Source organism: Ailuropoda melanoleuca, chromosome 14, assembly GCF_002007445.2.
Source record: "Ailuropoda melanoleuca isolate Jingjing chromosome 14, ASM200744v2, whole genome shotgun sequence".
Classification (NCBI taxonomy): Eukaryota; Metazoa; Chordata; class Mammalia; order Carnivora; family Ursidae; genus Ailuropoda; species Ailuropoda melanoleuca.
This window is the reverse complement of record NC_048231.1, coordinates 78284252-78307388: the sequence shown is the minus strand read 5'-3', so window position 1 is coordinate 78307388 and position 23137 is coordinate 78284252. Positions and strand designations below refer to the sequence as shown.

The following is a 23137-nucleotide window of genomic DNA, read 5'->3' as shown; positions in this document are numbered from 1 at the left end:
GTCTGGAGAAAAGCAACCTGGCTCCTCAAGTCAGGGGATGTGGTGTGTTGGCCAACTAAATGCATTCTCTTGGGGTAGCACTGCAAAGTCAGCTCTGTTTAGATATCTTTCTGAGTCCAGAAAGAATGTCTAGGCAGCAGAGGAGGCCAGAAGCCCAAACACTATCAGTAGCTAGTTTAAAATACTGGGCAAGTCTCAGCTGTTGAATGAAAGCAGCAGAGGGAGTGTATGGGCACAGGCTTTACAGAATCTAAGCTTCGCTGTGCTTCCTCTGCATGGATGGTCGTTTCTTCCCGGTTCAAGGGGCCTGATGTGGGGGTTAGGGGCTGGGGGGCGAGGGAAGAACACGGCACGTTCCAAGCACAGGGGAGACACTATTTGAATGTGGGGCCTTTACCTTCCCTCCTCTTCAAGACTCTCTCTGTGCTGCAGTCTTATCTAGAAAACGAGGAGGTTGATTTAGGTCCTGGGGAGCTACTGCAAACACCACCCGGACTAACTGAACGGGCTGAGACCTGGCTCCTGTAGTTTTGACAAGCCGCCCCCCACCCCCCAATTACTCCCACCTGCACTCAAGGTTGAGAACCACTCCTCTAGCTGCTCACTTGCTTCTCTTTCTGTTTTGAAAGGGAGGGGAGGGAGGAAGCACCAGTTGTGGGACTTCCTTAGGTACTTTTTTTTTTTTTTAAAAGAGTTTATTTATTTGACAGAGATAGAGACAGCCAGCGAGAGAGGGGACACAAGCAGGGGGAGTGGGAGAGGAAGACAGGCTCATAGCAGAGGAGGCTGATGTTGGGGCTCGATCCCATAACGCCGGGATCACGCCCTGAGCCGAAGGCAGACGCTTAACCACTGTGCCACCCAGGCGCACCTCCTTAGGTACTGTCTTGCTTTGGAATGATTCTTCCCCAAATGGCAAAGTAGCTATTACGTGGCGAATTCAAGACAAGCCAACCTGTTTTCTCATTGCTGTGCGTCTGAGACAAGAGACGACATGGAGATCTCCCTCCGCCACAACTCGGTTCCCTCCTCTGGAGAAGGGGCAACAACCTTCATGATTCTCTATTTGGGAGTTTGGGAAGGACGGGGATGAGAACAGCAGAATTTCTTTGCCAAGATGGAAGAATGCACAATGCTCTGCAGCTGTCCCCTCCACCACTCTGAGACAGGCGGTCTGCGTTTCCCTGGAACCTGGCGAAGTTCAAGAAAACTCAACAGAATGTACAAAAGTAAAGAGGAGGCTGCTCGCCTGTGTATTACCAGTGGTCGGTCTGGGTTTGACTGATCTTGCCGCATGGCTAAGCTCTGATTCGAGGTGGTGCGGCAGAAGTGGTTTAGGACACTGAAGTTTGATCCAGACTGCCTGGCTTCAAATCCCAATTCTGCCACGTAAGGGCTTTGTGACTTTGGGACAATATTTTTACTGATTTCATAAAGATGTTGTAGAGATTAAATGCGATAATACATGTGAAGTTCAGAGAACACTTCCTGGCCTCTGGTATACTCTGAGTAAGTCATTGTCACATGGATACTCAGCCAAAGGCAGGCTGAACATGTATTAACACCAACGCCTGTTGAGTCTAACAGGGGCTGGGTGCTCTGGAAAATCCAGAAGGACAGGCAACTTAGGAACTCAGAGATTCATGCTAACAAGAAAGTACCGGGAGAGAACTCTTAACTCGAATCTGCCCTGCTACTTCTCAGTGTCGGAGCAGCCGTCTGTAGCAATCGAAAACACAGAACATCACGGAGCCATGGGCTACTATCATGGGCTACTGTCATGGCCCCTTCCCTGGAGATGGGCACAGTTAGGATATCTTTATCCTCAGATACTCCATGGCTTTCTCAAAAGCAGCTTTTCCTCACAAAATATTTGAGGTCCTTGCATTAAAAACTTCTGGGTTGGGGCGCCTGGGTGGCTCAGCTGTGAAGCGTCTGCCTTCGGCTCAGGTCATGATCCCAGGGTCCTGGGATTGAGCCCTGCGTCAGGCTCCCTGCTTGGCGGGAAGCGTGCTTCTCCCCTCTCCCACTCCCCCTGCTGGTGTTCCCTCTCTCGCTGTCTCTCTCTGTCCAATAAATAAATAAAATCTCTAAAAACAAACAAACAAACAAACTTCTCAGTTGGGACTCATGGAGCCCAGGACGTCATGCAGACCCTGCCTGATGACACATGAGCAGAACTGATAGGCCCGAGGAAAATGGAGCACAGTTCATTTCAGGATAACAAAGCTCTCCTCCTATGAACACTGAACCATAACCATTCTTAATCCAGGGATGAACACTGGAGCTTCTAAGCCTGTACTTCCTTCTGGGCCCCCATTTTGGTTAATGGTACCCCTATTTCTCCAATCAGCCAAGTATTTGCTGGCTCCACTTACTGTGTATACGTCTCAAATGGACGCACGGTACAGGCTCATTACTGGGTCCCTTTTTCACTTCATCCCACCTACTGCCTCTGAGGTAATTGTCTCCCCTCACAGCACTGGCTCATCCCCACCCTCAAACCTTCACCGGCTCCACCCTCCCTCAGATGGATTATAAAATCTAAACTCTGGATCCTGATTCATATGACTCAACTGTAAAATGACATGTTAAGATAACCAGAGAAATCTGAATACAGACTGGGTATCAGAAAATATTAAGGAATTACTGTTACTTTTGACAGTTGTGATAATGGCATTGTGATTGTGTGCGTGCGTGTGTGTTTAAACCCTTATTTGTTAGAGAATCTTACTGAAGTATCTATGAGTGGAATAACATGATGGCTGGAATTTTTTTAAAAACTCCCCCCAAAACTTAAAATTATAATTATATACATACAAAATTAGATCTACCTATAAAGACAGACAACAGATATACACATCTATATCTATCTATCTATCTATCTATCTATCTATCTATCTATCTATCTATCTAGGAATATAGATACAGTAAGATTGGCAAATAGTAATGGTAATTATTATTGAAGCTGGCTCAGCAGTGAGCTGGGAACCAATCACATCAGCCCCAAAAAGCTGACTGTCAAAGACTTTGCGAACAGGTTGTTAAACCATTGGCAGCTTAGAATTATCATGGTGGGAATATTTATACCACAGAAATCAGCAAATGCTACAAACCAGGGCTTTTGTAGCAACAAACCACTGACATTGGATAACAGATAGTAGAAGTTGGGTAATATATGGAGGTTTATTACACCTACTTTGGTATAAATTTGAAACTTCAATAATAGTTCAGTTTTGAAAAAATCCAACTATTTCCCCAGACATTTAAGAGCTTCTGTAACTTGGTTCCAACTTAATTTTATCTCTAGTCCAAGTCTTCAGAACATTCCCAAACATCTCCACCCTCGTTTTGGGCTTCACCCTGCTTCCCCAGCCATGGAATAAGTTCACCGCCTCACTATCACTGTCTTGGCCCAGGTACAATGACACCTCTACCTGGAAGACTTCCTAGCTTGCTCTATACAGACACACTTTCTCCTTCCCCTGAATTCTGAAATAATCTAACCTGTAGTTCTCTAATGCAAGAAAAAACTGAATTCACTGTGTGTGGCAGGCATCAGGCTAGGCTGCTTTCACCACGTTTTCCCATTTGATCCTGACAACTATCTGTGAGATAAGCGACATAACTTTTTTGTTTGATAAGGAAAGCGAGGACTAAAGACATAAGGTAACTTTCCCAGGGTCACAAAGCCGGTATCAGTGGCAGAACATTACAGAACTGACGAATTCTGGGGAAGCGTCTGCACAGCAGGGAGCCCCACATAAAGGTCTCCATGGGTGCTTTTGAATAAAACGGCAACTCGGTGAGAGAAAGCCGTTTTCTCGACATTGAAAAATGTCTTCCCATGGGTCCTGATGTACTCCCTTCTCACCTTTCAGTACAATATACCCTTGGCCATAAGAGTAATGAACCATTTGGAAATTCCTTAAAAATGGCTACCCTTGATAGGACAGCTATTACACATGCCCCACAAAATCCTGTCACAAGGCACACAGAAAGTAAAACTCCATTTTTTCTAAAAGAAGTATCCTCCTCTTGTCTGAGACAATGGGGAATCTATAAAGTAGGCGAGAACCAAGTGCCTTAGTGGGCTCTCTCCTCGGGAGGGAATGCGTCTTTTCAAGGTCACTTTCCCAGCACCGAGGCTGGACCTGTGAAACCTCGCGTCTGAGTGTGGGCCCATGCTATGATTATTTCTTCACCGCATTCCCCACCTGGGCTCTTGTAAGGGTGCACACCAGTGCCCATGGGCACATTCACAGGGACACTCCACCGTGAACTTTAAGAAGGCTTCACAACAGGGCACGTGGGTGGCTCAGTCAGTTGAGGGGCCGTCTCTCAGTTTTGGCTCAGGTCATAATCTCACAGTCCTGGGACTGAGCCCTGAGTCAGGCTCCGCTCTCAATAAGGAGTCTGCTTAAGGATTCTCTCTCCCCCTCTGCCTCTGCCCCTCCCCTCACTCTCACTGTATCTAATAAATAAATAAATATTAAAAAAAAAATAAAAGAAGCCTTCGCATCCCTGAAGGAGCCAAGAAACGAAGAACTAAGTGCCAAGAAACCTGGGATGCCCCTGGTATCTTAGATGAGGGCAATGGATTCAGCATGACCTGGGATTGCTCCTGGAGATCAGCCCGCAAAAGTCTAGCAAGGGGGAAGTGGTAAATATGTGATGGGACCAGCGAGCAGACAAAAAGGCCAACTGCTAGAAGATTCTTCAGTGACACGGAAAGCATGCAAACAAAGCAGAAGGTAACAAAAGGCATATAAAATATGATATCACATTTTTAAAAATCCAATAGATGCATATATTTTGATATGTAACAAAGACTGTAAGACTATACCCCAAAATGTCATTATCTAGATTTCTGGGGTGGAGTAAGAGGAGATTTTTTATGTTTTTCTGTACTTCCTAGATTTCTTTTTTAAGCTTTTTTTTTTTTTTTAATAATGTCCATCACTGCACAGGTTACAATTTTTTTTCCTTGTGATGAAAACTCTTAAGACCTAGTCTCTTAGCAACTTTCAAATATACAGTATTATTAACTACAGTGAGCATGCTGTACTTTATATCCCTAAGACTTATTTTACAACTGGAAGTTTGTACCATTTGACTCCCTTTACACATTCCAATTACTACAGTGAATACTTACAGCTTTTATACTGGGGGGGAAAAGATGGGTGGATTTTTCTAATGGGAATAAGATGTCTGCTTTTATTCTCATGGGGGGTGGAGAGGGATGGTCTGGCAAAAGGGGATGAGGGTCCTCATTTCCAACCATCCAAAGACAAGAAGAAAAGGAGACTTGCTGTGTTTGCTCCTTCAAAAGGTAAAAGAACAAAATAATAGAAAATAAAGATGTGTTTTGGGTGGCAACCAAATGAAGAGAAGGGCCTGGGGGGTTTAGATGCGAATTTCAGAAGCTTTTCCACCTGTGCCTTTAAAACTTGCTAAGAATAGCCACCTGTCAGCCTGGGCTGACTCTGGGAGGCAGTTCTCCCCTGTGTGGTGCAGAGGCCAAGCACACCAGCCCCGGGGAGAACACCACTGCTCTCCCACAAGGCTTGGAAGCATAGCATCTGCCAGCAGACTCTTCCTTGGAAGTAATGTGCTTATTTCCAGGAATGGGCATGCTATCTTTACAAACCAATCATCATGGACAGAAAGACAGTCACTTCCTTACCCTCCTCTTCTCTATCTGGATGCAGAAAGTACAGAGACAGAGAGACAGGACAGTCTAGTGTAATATTGGCTGCTGCTCCACACTTTCAAAGCCGCGGACCGTCGAAGATTAGTGAGGAAATTGTGGCTCTTTTCCCTAAGCGGCTGCAGCAGGAACAGGCACCAAGGGAGAGAAAACCCTTTACATGCATTTGATACGTGTGAATCCTGTGAAAGCTGACAGGCCTGACTGCAGTGACCTCGGGGGACCTGGGGGGTCCTCGGTGTCTCAGTGAGTTCCCCTCCTGAAAGTCCACCACACTTCCTGGAAGGGAACGTGTCCGTGAATTACTGCAGACCTCAGGATGTGTGGGGCTCAGTTTCATCTGAAACTGAAAGAGAAAAATAACAACAGAAGCCAACAATTTGGTGCAGTGGGGCTGAAAGAAGGCAGCCCAAAAAGCATGTGGGCAGCATTCTGTTTCTGTTCAGTAAAGCACCCAAAAAGGGTGGTGTGAACTGGAGACATATCCGGGCCTTTTTGATTTAGGAATAACACTGGAGAATTAACTTTGATCTGGGCAATACACTCTGGCCACAAGATTCCCAGGGCTTCCTGGCCTCGGGAACAGGTATCCTGAGGAGTGAAAAATATGCATTTATGTCTCCAGCCTCAGGGGAACGACACAAATGGAATACTGTGGAAAGGTCAGGCAGAACCAGGGGAGTGAGCCATCCGTACCAGCTACTGTGGGCTATCTGTGGGAGCACAGAAGCTGCCTTTCTAGCATCATGGCCTCAAACGTTATGGACATACCCCAACTATATTTAACTTTTCCCGCCCTTAACAATTCACTTTAAATCTAATATCTAGAAATGTGGCTCAACAAACATGGCAAGAATATGACCACCTCAGAAAGATCGATGCCAAAACCATATACACCAAATACACACACAGACCCCTTCTATACACTCAGTCTCCACATGTGCCTTTTCAAGCCACAAAACATCACACAAGCCTTTTCTCCTCTTTATTTTTATAAATTTTTGGATAAAAATGAATCTTTAGCTGGGATTCCACTGCGTGTGAGTGTCGCTGTGGGGGGGGGGCGGGTATGGGTCAATGTTGATTTTCTTTTGTTTCACATTCCCTTAGCTCACCTGCAAATTTGTGTGAATCTGTGTGAATGTGAATAGTGATTATCAGTTGTCAATAGTTGCTAGTTACCTAGTTTTAAAACCTCATTGCATCAACAATGGATCAACAAGGACCACAGAAGGACACCACACCCTAAACCAGTGGAAGGATTCATCTTTGACGCTCACCCTTGGAGCCCTTTGTTTTGTTCATTCTCTTTCTCAAACCCCTCACTTTCCACTCTTTGTTCTTGTCCCCAGCTCTCTGTGTGAGGACCCTGGCTCCTCAATGCCCCTGCAGTATAAGGGGACACACAGGATGTACCCCACATAGAAGTATAGTGAGGGACTGGGGAGCTCTTGGATGTGAAACAGATTTAAAGAAGAAAACACTGCCAAATATATGGAACTCTCAGTACTAGAAAATGACTTGTGCTGTCCCAGAAGGTGTCTGCCAGGAGTGATGGTATCTCCCCACAGAAGTACGAACAATGGGAACCTTAGGGCAGGCCCTGGGTTGGAAAATGACAGAAAGAGGGACAGGGGCAGGGACGGAGGACCACAGCTGTCTCTCCTGGGTTTAACCTCTCTTTGTACACATGCTCTAGCTCCACTGGGGTGTGTGGGGAACACAAGGACCTCTGTGTGTCTGCTGTGTATTTGTGTGTATGTGTGTGGAAGCTCACGTGTTCCTGCATTGACAGTAGTCCCCTTCCAGAGACAGCGAGGGTGATTTTCCATCTTTACCACTGCCAAGGAGATCCTCAGAGGGCCCTCGCCTGCTCCCTACCATGGTCTGCGCCTGATGACCTCCAAACAGCATTCTGGCCAGAGAAAATGGTGGCCTATTTCCCACCCATGATCAGCAAAACACAATCATCTGCTTGTGCAAGAGTCTCAGATTAACCTGGAAACCACACCTTGACTCTAGGTCATTTGCACACAAAGAGTTCAGAAATTTAAATATCCGTCCCCAGAAAGAGATATGCAGGGGAGAACACCAGCCTCAGCCCGCCCTCTACCTCCTTGGTTTAGCTTCTTCCTCTGCTAGGCTGCCCATCACCATGCATTCCAGCTATCTTGGCCTACATTTTCCCCCCACTGTAAGATACTGAGAGACAGCAGAAAGAGGTGATTTTGTTTGCAAAGACATGAGGGAGAAGCTGAAGGAGAGAGCAAGCTACCAGGTCATTGTCAAGGTTGACACTGTCAGACTGTCAGAGAAACTGGAGATACATCATGGGGGTTTCTGCCCTGGCCCCAGCTTCCTTTGCTCATGACCAAACTATGGGGCATTTCACTCTCCCGAGCTTCACAAAAGGATCAGTGGACTTACCTGTGGCTGAAATCCTTTGAGGTCGCTGGCTGCAAGGTCACTGGCTGTGAGGAGCTGGAAAAGAACAAAGGAGTCTTCCTGAGTGATACTTCTCCAAGTCTGCACACAGTATCCCCAGGACAACTGATCAGCAATGGACTTATCATTGCTCAGATCCAGAGCTCAAGAAGCAGAATGGCAAAAGGCAAACATGGTATTTCTGGGCTAGGAACCTGGACCCAACAACCTTCTCACCTGTGTCCACCACACCTCTGACTTTATCTTCCTCTCCTGCCCTCTCTCTCTATGTGCCACCAAGTCTACTAAGGGTCTTAAATTTCCAGATCAGGGACTACGTGTGGACCTCAGTAGGTCCACAGATGCCTGAAATTGTGAGTATAATTATGCGTGAATTTACAGATGTATATAACACTTTCTCAGGGAGAGGGTCCTTAACTTTCTTCCTACTATCAAAGTAGTCTGTGATACCAAAGCTAAAGAGACAGTTACAGACCATCTCATCTGGGAGAGCTGCTTCTTCCTCTCCTCTTCCCCTTCCCCCTCCCCTTACTCCCCCTGCTCCGCACTGCATCTTCTCTTTCTCCTCCTTCTCCTTTTTGTTTTCTTCTTCAATCAGACCAGTAAAAATAACCCTTCCCTTTTCCCACCTACATGTGAATCGGTTTCCCTTCATCATATATTACCTTTGATCTTATAAACTATTTAGGTGTTCACAGCTTATGCCTCAAACTGCCATGTGCAATATTAGAAGATAAGAGTCAGGTTTAGATATTTTCTGTGTCTCTGTGTTTAATCAATATTAAAGGGTCAAGTTCATGTTTTGATATTTTTGCATCCTCTCCAGAAAGCGCTAAATAAAAGCATACAATTAATTACTAAAATAGTCACATTCTTTATTGTTGCTCAAAAATACTGGGAAATTGTAGGATAAAGAGAAAAAGGGCAGATGCTTATTTTGATTCAAGGAGTGTGACTGCTAGCTTTGTTAGGCCCGGAGAGCATCTGCGAAAAATAGGAAAGATTTCATGTTTGCTGTAACAATATTTTGTTTGGTTCAAGAAAGAGAGGGAGTCATGCTGGGCTCCAGTGCCTCCAGCCTTCAGGAAAGCTCAATTGGACTCTTAAGCTTCTCTACATCACTTTGCCAAAAATGATACGTAAAGTGGTGTTAACTCCGGGATAGAGCAGAAACGAGGTGGAGAATGTACACGCTGTACCTTTTCCCCATACCCAGTCCTGAGGGCTAGGTTCCCCAGTCTGAAGGTGTCCAGAGAAGGCAGCACTAGTCCTGACAGCCACTGTGGCCCTTCTGTTTGTTACGAAAAAGCCAAGCAACAAGCTATTAGGGCACTTGACTAGTCACTGAGGGCCAAACCTAATCATAAGACAGTCCCCGCCTTTAAGGAACCCACAGTTGGGTCAAAGGAATAGATATGTGTGTGTCAGTGTGAGCAGAGGGTAGTAGTAGAGTGTAAGCATCAAACCGTGTGTGCATAGAGCAAGAGTGGTCACGCGGGGTTGCCGAAATAAGATGGAGTTTGAACTGAGCCTTGCAAATGGAAAGGCAGCAGGACAAGGTTCAGGTGGGGCAGCTGTAAGAATCAAGACGTGGACAAGGGATTTGCCCTTCCCCACCAGCTCCCTTTGCATCTGCTCATGCCAGCCATGGCACACATTAAGGATGAAGGAGGGAATTAGGAGACACTGAGGGTCAAGGATGGCCAGGGTATCCAGCACAGTGGCTGCTGCTTCCCATACTTTTTCTTTTTTCTTTTTCTTTTTTTATTTTTTTTTAAAGATTTTATTTATTTATTCGACAGAGATAGAGACAGCCAGTGAGAGAGGGAACACAAGCAGGGGGAGTGGGAGAGGAAGAAGCAGGCTCACGGCGGAGGACCCTGATGTGGGGCTCGATCCCATAACGCCGGGATCACGCCCTGAGCCGAAGGCAGACGCTTAACCGCTGTGCCACCCAGGCGCCCCAATACTTTTTCTTTTTTAACCTCACAACTGCCACATGAGACAGAAAGCAGCTCCACTTTATGGATGGGAAAATTGAAACTTCATGGAGAATAAATAGCATTTTCTAGGTCACACAGGTAGTACATGTATTTGGGATTTAAATCCAAAGCTGTATTTTCCCAAAGGTCATCCTCTCTCTTTTGTACAATGATGCCTCTGGATGATAGCATGCTGGAGATAATGTGTTGAGGTGCCATGGTGTAGCAAAAAAGATGAGTGCTACTTTCTTTGTCAATGAGCCACAGGCAGTAACATAAAGCATGTCCCTATGAATGACCACACATGGTCCCTTCTTCCAGGCATTCTTTCATTTAATTGGCAATGACCATTTACTCTTCATATCTTATTAATGCAGTCTTGGTCTCCAACTTGAGCTGAGCAAAGGTTTGGGTGGAGCTGGGGAGGAGGGACAGAAAAGCTGGAGGGAGGTTTGAGCATGGGAGTGACCTTTGCAAGAGCAGAGCCACCAACATGTGATAGCATATAGAACCAAATTGCAAATTCTCCAGGCCTTGGGAATCCAGCAGGCAGCCACCTTTCTTCCCTCACCTCCCCCTCACCCTTAACAGAGTTCACCAGATAGAGGGAAGGTGTGAGACAAAACATATACTTCCTCCTAGCTCTGAGATGCTTCATCTGGAAATCAACCACAAGTGTGTTCAAAGCATCTCAACATATGCACTATTCCCTCATGTCAGCGATTTTGGGATTGAGAAGTTGCCAGATCCATCTGTTTGGCTGGATATAGAGATATGGCATCTTTGGTTATTACTTGTTATGTCCCTAGCTCAACAAAATTAGGATCTATCCTACCTTCCTGGAAGACTTATATCCTCTTTCCTTCTCTTAAAAGGAAACCAGATGTATGCAATTTAGTTCTTAATTATTGAAGGGTCCGTTTTGTGCTGTAGTGTGTGTTTTTTATTTTTTCATCTAACAAGACCAGGCCCAACAAGACCATGATTTATATCCTATGTAACTTCTGCATTCCTCAAAGTGATGAGAGGACATCATCGGGTGATTAGTCAATAAACACCTGTTGGCCAAATGACTTAAAAGGAAAGTGGGGAATACTGTCAACCTAGTGGCAAGGGTGAGAATGGCTCCATTGCTGAGCCTGGAGAGCAGAAGTGTGAGAGAAGGCTTATGACACCCTTCAAGTCGACAAGAGGAAATGGCACTCAGTATCGAGCATTTCCTGCATGAAGTAGGCACTCTGATATTTGAATGAATTAATTAGCTTTACATGATGAGAGCCAGCTCTTCTCTTCCCACTGTAGGTTTATGAGTGAATATTGGCTTACACTTCAGTGTAGGTGTCAAAGGTTAAATCGAAGGAAAGATGGAATGAAAGAGAAAGAGGTTGAGCAGTGAATGAATCCACTACCACACAGAGAGGGGGAGCTCCCCTTCCTGGGGATGAAACAATGCAAAAGGCCCAGGGCCATTAAGATGTGTTAGCTTATCCAAGGTGGGTTTGGGGAAGACAGTGAGGAGGTGTCAGGCGTGGTTATCAAGTAACTTCCAGAACTCCTGAATTCCTTACCTTGGAGATTCTGAACTACTTCCCTCACAATCTAGCAAGCATTTCAGGTGTTATCTGACCTGGGAAACAGCCAAAGGCAAGTCTTGCCACCTCCTGCCTCAAGGGTTCCTGAACAAACGTGTACAGAAGTCTGCTTCTCCCCCACATCCAGCCAGGAACCCCTGGCTGCCTGCCTGGCTGCTGGTTTCTACCCTTGCTCTAACCAAACACAGGAGCTCTGGGGCCAACACAGACCCTGCTCCTTGAGCACTCCCCTTCACAAAGCTGATTATTCCTAAATGTCTCCACCTTCTGCACCCAAGAAGGAGAAAGGGCTGGCCCTTGGCACTGAGGCATCATGTTCAGATGTGGATTAGAAACACAGGACCGGAAGTCCTCCTGTATTCTGCAACTGCAGCCCATCTAGATCTGGACCCCAAAAGAGTTTCAGGTCCTGAAGGAGACAGCTGAAGTTCTCTGGGTAGATGAGAAAAATCACCGTGTCCCCAGTGGGGTCGGGAGCCACCTCTTCCGGGGAACTGGAGCAAGGGAAGGGGGTAGAGTCTGAGAGCCCCCACTGTGTCCACCTCTCCCTCCCTTCAACCGCAGCTCGTCTGCTTTTCTCTCTTTCACGTACACAAATGAATTTGGAGTCAAATGCTCTGCCACTAAAACAAATGTAAACCTTCCAGACTAGCTCCTTATTTTGCAGAAGTTGATAAGTGACTTCTCAAGATCACATGGCTAGTTAACAACAGGCCCGGGCGAGGCCTCTAAGCCCCAGTCCCTCTGCAGAAAGCGCTAACCCTAGACACAGCTGGCTGCCTGCCTCTGTGCTGAAAGTGCGCAGAATACAGGGGAAACTGAGGCCTGGGCAAGAAGACACAAGCGTGTCCCTCCACAAAGCCACTGCCCTGAAAAGCATTGATCCAGACCCTCTCCAAACCATCCCCCTACTCAGAGAATGGCCTCATTCTGTCCCACTGGAGAAACGTTCACTGCCCAGAGCATCCTGGCTGTGCAGGGAGGGATCCACGACAGGGAGGCAGAGAGGGAGGAAAATGCAATCTGCCATGGCTCTGGGGACTTCAATCAGGCTGAAGTTAATGAAAAGGATCCTGCCTTTTCCCAGGACTGCTAAATGTCTGCACTGCTCCCAGAGAGAGGGTTGAGCAGGTGTTGGGGGAGAAGGGCAGACAGAATTACATTTAAAAGGCAAAGGAAGGAGAAAATTCCTTCATCTCCCTGGTGGAGTGGGCAGTGTTCCTGGGGCCCCGTCTCAGACCATTCTCATTCCTGACACGTCTTGCTGTTCTCTGAAACAGTCCACATTCAAAATATTAGGATGATGACCCTACTCTCCATTTTTGAGGAGCTGCAATTTCTCTCTTGGCAGAAGTTGTTGTGTTTTGTTTTGTTTTAGGTTTTGTGTTTTGTTTTTTGTTTCTTTGTTTTTTTTGTTTGTTTGTTTTTGTTTTTTGTTTTTGTTTTTGTTTTTGGTCTCTCCAAGCCTGAGGGGAGGGGTTAAGGAGCAGAGAGGAGAATGAAGGAGCTGTGGGGCCTTGAGGCGGCAAGAGAAGAGTCTCTTCACCTCCTGCTTTTCTGCCACCCAGCTCCTGCATGGGGGTCTCCCTTAGCTTCCCTCTCCAAAAGTCACCTCCATCTAGCTGCAGCCAGCATCATCTTGGCCCTCTAGGACTGCCCCTCAAGCAGTTGCCCTCCCACCTGCTAACTTCTACAGCGTCCAAAGCTTCCCTCAGAAGAGGAGAGGAGGCAGCTCCCTTTCCTCCCTGTGCCCGCCTGACCCAGGAACATCATTTCTCCTCTCCTGGCCCCTGGCCAAAAGGACACATCTCTTCTGGGGAGAGTGGGGCCTGATACATCCCCACTGATCCCCTAGGCTGACCTGGGACACATGCATCTGGGAAGGGGGTCACTGACACAAAAGGGGGGGATATGGGTCACCCTGGACATCTGTCCAGAAGGATCTCAACCTTGTAGACATGCAGCTGGACAAACTGAAGCCTGGTTGCACTGAGGATCCTCTAGGTCATTTGTTCTTTCCCCATATTTCCTCCCTTGTGGCCAGAGAAATAAATGATGGCATGGGAGATGGATGGACAGATGGATGGGCGGATGGATGGGGCGGATGAATGCATGCATGGGCAGGTGGGCAGATAGATAAAAGAACAGAGCAAAGATGGCTTTGGGGAAATAAATCCTCCATTTAAATTGTCTTTAAACATCCCATCCTTTCATTAAATAAAACATCTACTTAAGGGGCAGGTTAAGCATCTGACTCTTGATTACAGCCAAGGTCACGATCTCAGAGTCATGAGATAGAGCCCCATGTTGGCATCCATGCTCAGCAGGGAGTCTGCTAGAGATTCTTTCTGCCTCTCCTTCTGCCCCTTCCCCCACTCACCCTCGCTCTCTCTCAAAAAAACCCCTTCTACTTAACCTCCTTTATATACACACATTCAACCTGTTCCCCTTTCCTATTTTATAGGAAATGGATCTTTTTCTCCCTCTTTACTTTGTGAAGTGGCATTTGCTTCCTCCTTTGTCTATAGGAGACAACCCAGCCCCTGAGCCCAAACAGTTCAGGACAGCCTCTGTGGAAGGCAATGTCCCAGCAAGCTGAAACAAACACCAAGCAAATGTGTGACTGAGGTTGTTGGAAAACAAGTAGCCCCACTCTCTAACTTGGCAAAAAGGAAACTGAGGCTCAGAAAGGCTATGAGTCACCCAGTGGATAATCTGGAACAAAGCCAACCCTACGTACCCAACTGAGAGTGGTTTTAGATGGGAGACTGTGAAAGGGCCAGGGAGAGTTGCAAGGTGAGTCAGGAGTTAAGACAGAGAAAAGGGAAGAAGGTGAAGGTGATTTCCACCAAGCAACAGGCTCTGGAAGCACCCACCAGCAGTGAGCCCACTGCTCCACCGGGGTCACAGAAGGAAATGTGGAAAAGTGAAATAGGGAGGTGAAATGGAGCTCATAAATGACCATTGCTGTACAAAAGGGCATTTGTTAGACTTGGCTGAAGAAGACTCATGTCCTAGCCTGGTTCCAGCTCAACTCATGATGGGATCTGTCATGGGTTCACTTCACCTGTTTGGGTCTTCTTTTACTGCCTATAGAATGAATTCTATGTTCTCTCTGGCCCTATACTTCCAGCACCCCGAAATGTCCTAAGTTCAGGTTTGAAAAAGAGATGGAAGACTGTAGTTTCTTCCCTCTTCTCTTTTTCAGCAAATCTCCCTGCAAAACACACACCTTTAAGAGGCTGTATACACTGTCTGGAAGAATCCCTAATCAGAAGGATGGAAGGGAAGGCAGTGGGATGGTCTTGTACTGCGTCTCCATTACTGGACTGGTGTGCAAACAGGAACTTAGAGAGATGGTCACTCAGACTGCTACATGGGTTCATCATCCCAGTGAGCCTGCACTTACATCCACATTCGAGCTCAAGGTAAACAACCTTACAATTCTAAAAGCATTAGTCCACCTGCCGAGACATTTTGGGGGTGTGGTAGAGAAGCCAAGCAGCTGGCTTCCCATCAGCCTAAGAAGCAAGGAACACATGTAAAGCTGCCATCCTAGTCTGGCTGAGTGTCCTTTTGCTAAATCCCCTCAGTCCTCATGGAATTTTAAAGGTTGAACCTGAAACCACTGACAGCTCCAGCCTTAGCTGTGGAATCCCTTCCCAAAGAGCAACAAGGATGACTAATACTAACTGAATATAACTCTAAGCAAGCCTGGTCTTGATTTCTTATTTATTTTTTTAAATGATGGGGTTCTAATATTTACAGGTGAGTTCTCTTAGCAAAATCCCCTAGGTATGCAGCCAAAAGAGCTTTACTCTTTTTTTTTATTATTATTATTCCCTGCATAACCTTACACATATAGCATATGTTCTAATGGTGGTATGTGTATTTGGTTATTGTCCAAGTCACAACTGTTTCCACTTCTGAGTGGGAATGTCTTTAATCCTTCTTCTTGTAGATTAGAGCTATAACCACAGACACCTAATGACAGAAGAGGACTCTAACGCCCTAATCTAGAACTCCCTGAGACAATGAGTCTTGTTTTATGTTACTTCAAACTGGTGAACTTGTAGAAGCTTGTTCCGCCCTTTTTGAAATTCCCATTAGAATTATTTTTAAATGCCTTGCTCTTTAGACCAAGAAAAACAGATGTCATGGAGAGCATCTTGTGTGGTGTTGGGTGGGAAGTTTACAAAGGTCAACCCGGTATAAACTGGTGACACGTGACATGGATGGTCACATCCCCATTTCTTAAGGATTTCGGTTAAGAGTAGCTCAAGGAGGTTAAGTCACTTCTGAAGGTAGCAACTGGTAGGAGGTAGAATGGCTATGAGCCCTGTTTGGCTGACTTATGTTCTTTTTCACTACATCCTAATGCTCTGAGCTCTGCTCTTTAGGGAATGCGTGTTATCAGAGGTTGCACCACATCCTCTGTGATGCTCTGACACCTGAAAACGAGGCATGCATAACAAACTATAGAGAACAGTGCTTTCTGAAGAGTGCCCTAAGGAGCTGTGGATTCCACAGAACGGTCCTGGGGACCATGAGCAGGTGAGAGATGGGAGCTGAGGTGGGACGTTCCAACCCCCAACCCACTTTATCCAGGGCAGCACAACCTCTATAGGTATTTCACATTGGACTTCTGTGTTAAGATGATTTAAAGCTTTGTGAAAAAGAAATTTTGAAAACTTGTATCTTAAAAGAGAAGGCCCTTAGATAGGGGAATGCACCATTCACAGTGCTAACAGAATATACCTGGGGAAAAGAGAATTAACCTTTACAACTCATTTTGAGAACACATTAGACCTCATTTTAGGAACACAGCCTTTAATACTTGCCATGAGTTACTCATCAGGAAAATGCTTTCTCTTCCTTTCTTTACCCTTTCTGCCGACAGTGATGTCTGCTCTCTTCATCTGAAGTTCGGCAAGCTACATGCTTAAGAAAGCATAACTAATTTACCAGGAAAGGAAGGAGCTAAAGATATGTTGCTTCTCAGGAACACAATCTGCTGTAGGTCCTTTCCTTTGAATGAAATGAAGAAATCACATTGCAAGCATCTGTGGGCTGTTTCCAAAGTCCGTAAAAGGCCAATAAAGGAGGTTCCCCTCATTGAACATATGCCAAGCGAGGCTGGATGCTGAGGCAGGGAGGGAATCCACCCTTGTCTCCCTCTTCTCATCACTGGCTGAGTTTCTGCTTAGAACTGACCAGATGATCTGCTCACTTGGCTCCAAAACTAGTATTAAAGCTTTCAAATGTGTCCCCTTGGTGAATCCCAGGAAATGGATTTACACCCCTAGGCTCACTCACAGCAGAGAACGGAAAAGTCAGAAGGTGTGCTTATTTCAGACAGGTTCTAAGCACTAGAGTCAAAAGCTCTGCTCCTCAGCTCAGTGCAGCCACTCTGGCTGAGAATCTGCATCCCTCAGGACAAATCTGGAACGATTAATCACAGTTACAGGTGAATATCTAAAAGGGATACAGTCAAGCAGGACCCAGTGAGAGCTGAACCTCACAGATGCAAGTAGCCATAGCTTTTGTAAGCCTCAGGTAACATGGAAGGATCTCCTCCAGAACTACCCTGAACTCTTGGAAATTATAATATGAAAAATCATTTATTTTTCAAGACGTACTTTTGCCTATTATTGCACCAGGTAGATGCTCTAGCTTTATTATCCCCCTTAATGCTCACATTACCAATGCAGGGTAGTATTGTTTTCAACTGTTAATAGTTGAGCAAACTGAGGCTCAAACTGGTTAAATAATTCACGGTTATGGAGGCAAAAAATGGCAGAACTGGAATGTGATCACGATGCTGAATCATGACAAGGCCAGTCCTCGGCCTAAGGCAACCATGACCCCCCTCAGGCAACCCTAAATAGACTGGTGCTTTCTCCCTTCCTACCACACCAGGGAGTCAGCCCTGACTCCGGAAATAGTTTTAGCATGGACAGCTGTGCCCCAAATGTCCTGCCATGCAGGTAGGAGCCAGGCTTCCCATCAGCCCCAAGGAGCCTCACAGCATCTAAGGTAATGCCCTACTGTCTTGATCTTCTCCTCAAATTTCTCTGAAGACAACATTTTCAAAGGAGCTTTGTTCATGAATCCTGGATGACCAAGGACTCACTAGAATCTGCCCTGTACACTTATACTGACACAAACACAGCTACTGACCATGTGTAACCTCTCTCCCTAACCAAGTTTTACCCTCTCCCCCACTCCTTCCTTTCTCTCCTCCTTTCCATCTTCCTTTCCAGCTAATAAGGGCATGCAGGGTTCCAGGCACCATCACAGATGCTGGAAATCCCCATAAACTATGCAGGCTTTCCAGGGATCAGCTCATATCCCTACCCCTTCTCAAGAACCTCATGAGGCAGTACCATGAGTACACCCATTTCACGATGAGAAAGCAGAAACTTAGCTACATGAAACAACTTATTCAAAGTTGCAAGACAATAACTGACAGATCCAGAGGGTCTGCTCAATTCCATTTAAAGCCAAGGCCTATGTTCACTCTTAACCACTCCATATGTGTGGTGCTGCCAGCAATCTAGATGCCGTCACGGGTCACCTCCTCCCACCTAGAAAAGATCTCTGTCTTTTAGGAATGCTAACTAAGACACAAGGTGGCAGGTATTTAAAAAAAAAAAGGTAACCAAACCAATAATGAGAAGGGGATAGTTGCATTCCAAGGAAGAATAATACCATTGCGATCACATAACTGGGCACCTTCAACAATACACAAAAACGGGAAACCCCAAGTACTCCATCTCTGTTACTATAGGCATGAAACACGGCTTATGTCCTCCTCGAATGCTGCAGAGCATGAGGACCGGGAGGAAGAAGTCGTCAGGGCAGTTTCGCACCTGACAGAATGATGGAGCTGGACAGGGGCTGGTACAATCTTCAGGGGAGACAGACAACCATCTTTATCAAAGATAAGAGAAGTGAAACCGGAGTTCTTCCTCTCATTTGCAAGAAACAACCTTCACAAACTAAAATTTGAAAGACAGTCTTTGTTTACCAGATACCTCTGCTTACAGTTTTCATCAGAAAGATTACTTAAGTATTTTCAAAGAAGTAAGATCTGGTTATTTGCTTATTCACTTTATTTAACCAAGTGAAACGTGCCCGTTTATGTGCTTTGCTTTTGGTTGAAATGACAATCTCTTTGAGCTGCCATTTGAAAACTGTTTGCACAAGCAATGTGCAATTTCTTTCACGAATGACCCTGCTTTTGCATGAGTGTTACAGGCCTTGCAAGTGTTGAGTCCTCACATGGTCCTGACACTCCCTGGGACAGGAGTTCTTGGAGGACCGAGACATCTGGCTGCTTCCACAGTGGGTCTTCACCATTGACGACAGACTACGGGGTCTGCCACAGCTTCTAAAGATGACCCCCAGTATATTAAGCCTGCAAAACACCTTCAGAAAATAGGACTAGAATCCTAGCATGATGACTTTGAAGGAGGCATGGCTCCGTGGCATATATACACGCTGGTACTTTGTTAAAAATCCGTCCTTCTTGGGGCGCCTGGGTGGCACAGTGGTTAAGCGTCTGCCTTCGGCTCAGGGCGTGATCCCGGCGTTATGGGATCGAGCCACATCAGGCTCCTCTGCTATGAGCCTGCTTCTTCCTCTCCCACTCCCCCTGCTTGTGTTCCCTCTCTCACTGGCTGTCTCTATCTCTGTCAAATAAATAAATAAAATCTTTTAAAAAAAAAANGTCCTTCTTGTATTTTGTACAGGACTTCTGGAAATGGTTCAGCTGTTTCCCGGGGGAGGGGGGAGGGTGCATGTATCTGTTTATGTTTCATGCAGTCCTGCCTTGACTACAGTTTTCTAAAAAATGATCTCTTGTGATTTCACTCTCAAGAACAAGAAGATTGTCTAACAGAGGTGTCTGGAAAATGGAGGTCTCCTCTTTATCAAAGTGGCTCGGTCAAATGTGGATTCTATCTACCTAGACCTCTTCTCCAAATAAGGCATCCTTTATCCCTGAAGTCTCATGTGTGCCTGACTCACAGCCCACCCATTTTGGACAAACTTGCTCATGATTTCTGGCTGGCTCAGTTGGAGATGCCTCTCTATACATTGCCCACTGAGAATGAACAAAATGAATGTACAGCACAGATGCCGCATCAGCAGGACTGGATGTAGCTGTTAACTCAGTCTGAGACCCCTTAGTAATCACACTGCCCAAGCCATTTATTTATAGCACAAACACAAAGGGCCTACCACAGGGACTGGCGATGTTCACTTCTGCAGCCATATTTGGCAATTCACTGGTAGTGCGACCTCATGCAAATCACATCTCCACCTGGCTCTTAGCATTCCCCACCTCTGACATGAGGATCTCTGTAAGATCACCTCACAATCTGACAGCCCGTGAGTCTGGGAAAGGCTTTGGGTGGCCCTACCGCTCACCCAGGCCATTATCAGGCTTTATACATACCGTCTATTACTAAAGGTATTTGGGGGTGGGATATCACAGAAAATGGTGGAGCGGTCAGAAGATAATAAGTGGGCATCTTGGGGTGCCTGGGTGGCGCAGTCGTTAAGCGTCTGCCTTCGGCTCAGGGCGTGATCCCGGCGTTCTGGGATCGAGCCCCACATCAGGCTCCTCCACTAGGAGCCTGCTTCTTCCTCTCCCACTCCCCCTGCTTGTGTTCCCTCTCTCACTTGGCTGTCTATGTCAAATAAATAAATAAAATCTTAAAAAAAAAAAAAAAGAAAGAAGAAGTGGGCACCTTGTAGAACTGAGGAGTTAGTGAAGCCTAAGTGTGTCTTTAGAAGAATCCATGCCCTCCATCTCTCACTGGTCTTTCAGAGAGTAAGTGGTCTCTTGTTTCTCTCCACGTCCCTTCCTACTTAAGCCTGGTTTCAGGCAAGTATCCACTATCAATCAGTTGTATCGTAATCACCGTGTGGCTATTCTCAGGATAGCTATTTGCTGCGTTTTACTTGCAACTAGGCAAGAAAAACTGGAGTCTGGGTGTCTTTTGATAAAACTAAATTCCAGATCTAAGGAATGTGACAGAGGCTCATCATTTGGAAAGCAGGGGACCCATTGCTACATGGGAGCTATATGAAGCAAGCCTGACTCTGGGATCGAAGAGGGACAAGAGGAACGGGAAGCTACAGCTAGCTGTGCCCAGCTGCTCACCTTTGCCACAGCTACAGCAAGGGTGAGTCATGTCAAAGGCAGGGCCCCATCTCTCCAGCCACCCTACGGCTTTCCTTGCCCTCGTGAGATATTAACAGGAATCTCAATTCTAAGACACACAGTTTATTTCCACATAAAATTTCAGAGTTTGACAACAGGGCTGTCTTTTAATTATTTACTCTGTAATTGACTAGGGGAAAAATGGCTGGTATTCTTCATAGCCAAGTCACAGGGAATGTTGCCCTATTTCAAGATATAAAGTATTTTTATTATAACAAGAAGGAAGCACGAGATGGATAAAAGAAATTTACTCCCTAGACCTAAAAAATTTCAAATGATGGTCTCACTTAATCATCCCAACAGCAATACAGAACAGAAAGGGGCAGAAACTATCCTGCTTGTTTGACAGATGGAGGAAATGAGGCAAAAAAATCGGTCAGTGACTTGCCCAGGGCCATGTTCTTGGCTGTAGAAATCTTAGTGTGGAAGGGATCTTGGGGGGGTGATTATCCAGACCAGCCTCCCTCCAAAGCAGGAATCCCCTTCTTGAACTTCTCTGACAGATGGACGCCCAGCTTGAACACTCGGAGGAAGTGGCACTTGCTATTTTCGTGCCACAGCAGGTAGTCTAGAGCACGTTCTTCCTTTACTCTGGTGATATATGCCTCACTGAAACTTGTCCCCAGAGTCCTGAGAACAGAAACCAACTGCTTGTTTTTTGAAACCATCATGACCTTCCTGTCAAGTAGGGAATGGGAACCCCATTTTACAGATGAGGAAACAAATGGACTAATCAACCCACTCCAGGTCGCACATCTCAAGGTAGAGCCAGACACCAAATCCAAAGGATTATAGACTCCTCTCCTTTCCCATGCATTCCCCAGCTCTGCGTATGTGCACATGCTATGGTATGCTCAGTCCTCCCGCCATGAGCCATCCCTGACACTTTTGGTTATAGGTATCAGATCTGTACATCCCCAGGTGGAATATCCCATGTTTTCAATTCTTCTTCTCTGTATATGGTTCCCAGCATCATCACTACGTAGCTTATAAATGCCCCCCTATGCACACCGTATTGGCGGGAGAAGTAATTGTTACTCATCAGTCTTGTGCTGACAAATTTTAATAACTGACTCTCAGAGCGTAGCAAAACCCCAATGTAAGGCATTTGCCAATTACGTCCCATAGCGTAAGCACTCTTGCTGTTTCAAGCAACCAACCTGAAGACGCTGATTGCAGAGCTGGGAAGAGATGTGCCCAGTTGACTCGTGCCACCCTGAGGGGGCTCCATCCAGCACGCCACTGGTGTGCCCATGGGCCTACCTGCTAAAGACCGCTGACAGCTGGACTGGAACTCGGGCCAGGTGACTTGTATGGAATGACACATTCCAACAAGCTTAGGAACTAATATGTCCTCTGTGCAAATCTCGGTGTGTAGTAAGCCCGGCTATTGAAAGGAATAAATGTGAAAGATGCCGATATTCATCCAATAAATTCATGCAATAAATATTTATTTTTCTAGGAACTGGGGATATAATAATGACAATAAAAAACAAGTCCTTGCTTTCAATGAGACAGCCTGTAAAGTAAAATGATTAACAACAGGAATACTAATAATGGTGTAAGCTGTTGATTTTAATAAAAGATAAAAATAAAAAAGAAGAAAGGCGATAGGGGATGGAAGAGTAGGGATGAAGTAAGAAAGCGAGCCATGGGCTATTTGGGAGAAGAGCAACCCAAACAGGGGAAGGATGAGGTGCACAGTTACTGACATGAACGTGTGCTCCCTGCACTGGCAGAACAGCAAGGAGGCCAGTGTAGCCGGAGCAGAGCAGGCAGGGGGGACAGTGGTTAGAGGTGAGTGTGGAGTCAGGCTACAGAGCCATTAAGTATTAATTCCAATGTTTAGGTCAGAGTACCTTACTCTAAAGGGCATGGGCAAGTCACAGGAGAAGACTAGACACTGAACACAGTGAGTTCCCCTATAAGTGGTCCCCTTGGCTGCTATGTGGAGAACAGCCTCCAGTATTTGCTGATGGCTTAACCATGGAGTGTGAGGGAAAGACACAAGTGAAGAATGATGCCAAGGGGTTTTGGCCTAAGATAGCTTGGAAGAACGGAACTGTCATTTGTTAAGATTGGAATGACTGGGGTGGGTGGTAGCATAGGAAGGGTGAGCAGCCCGCAAGCATCCTGGTGTGGCTGCGAACTGAGCGCTTCAATGCAGAACGGTAAG

At 46.0% G+C, this 23137-nt stretch overlaps 1 protein-coding gene across 1 annotated transcript in view; it reads right to left on the bottom strand.

Moving 5' to 3' along the window:
- SETBP1 (SET binding protein 1) overlaps positions 1–23137 on the bottom strand; it is a 373273-nt gene that overhangs the window by 180409 nt on the left and 169727 nt on the right. Inside the window, 1 exon segment of the mRNA XM_034643398.1 lies at positions 8138–8191. Coding sequence (XP_034499289.1) covers positions 8138–8191 — 54 coding nt within the window.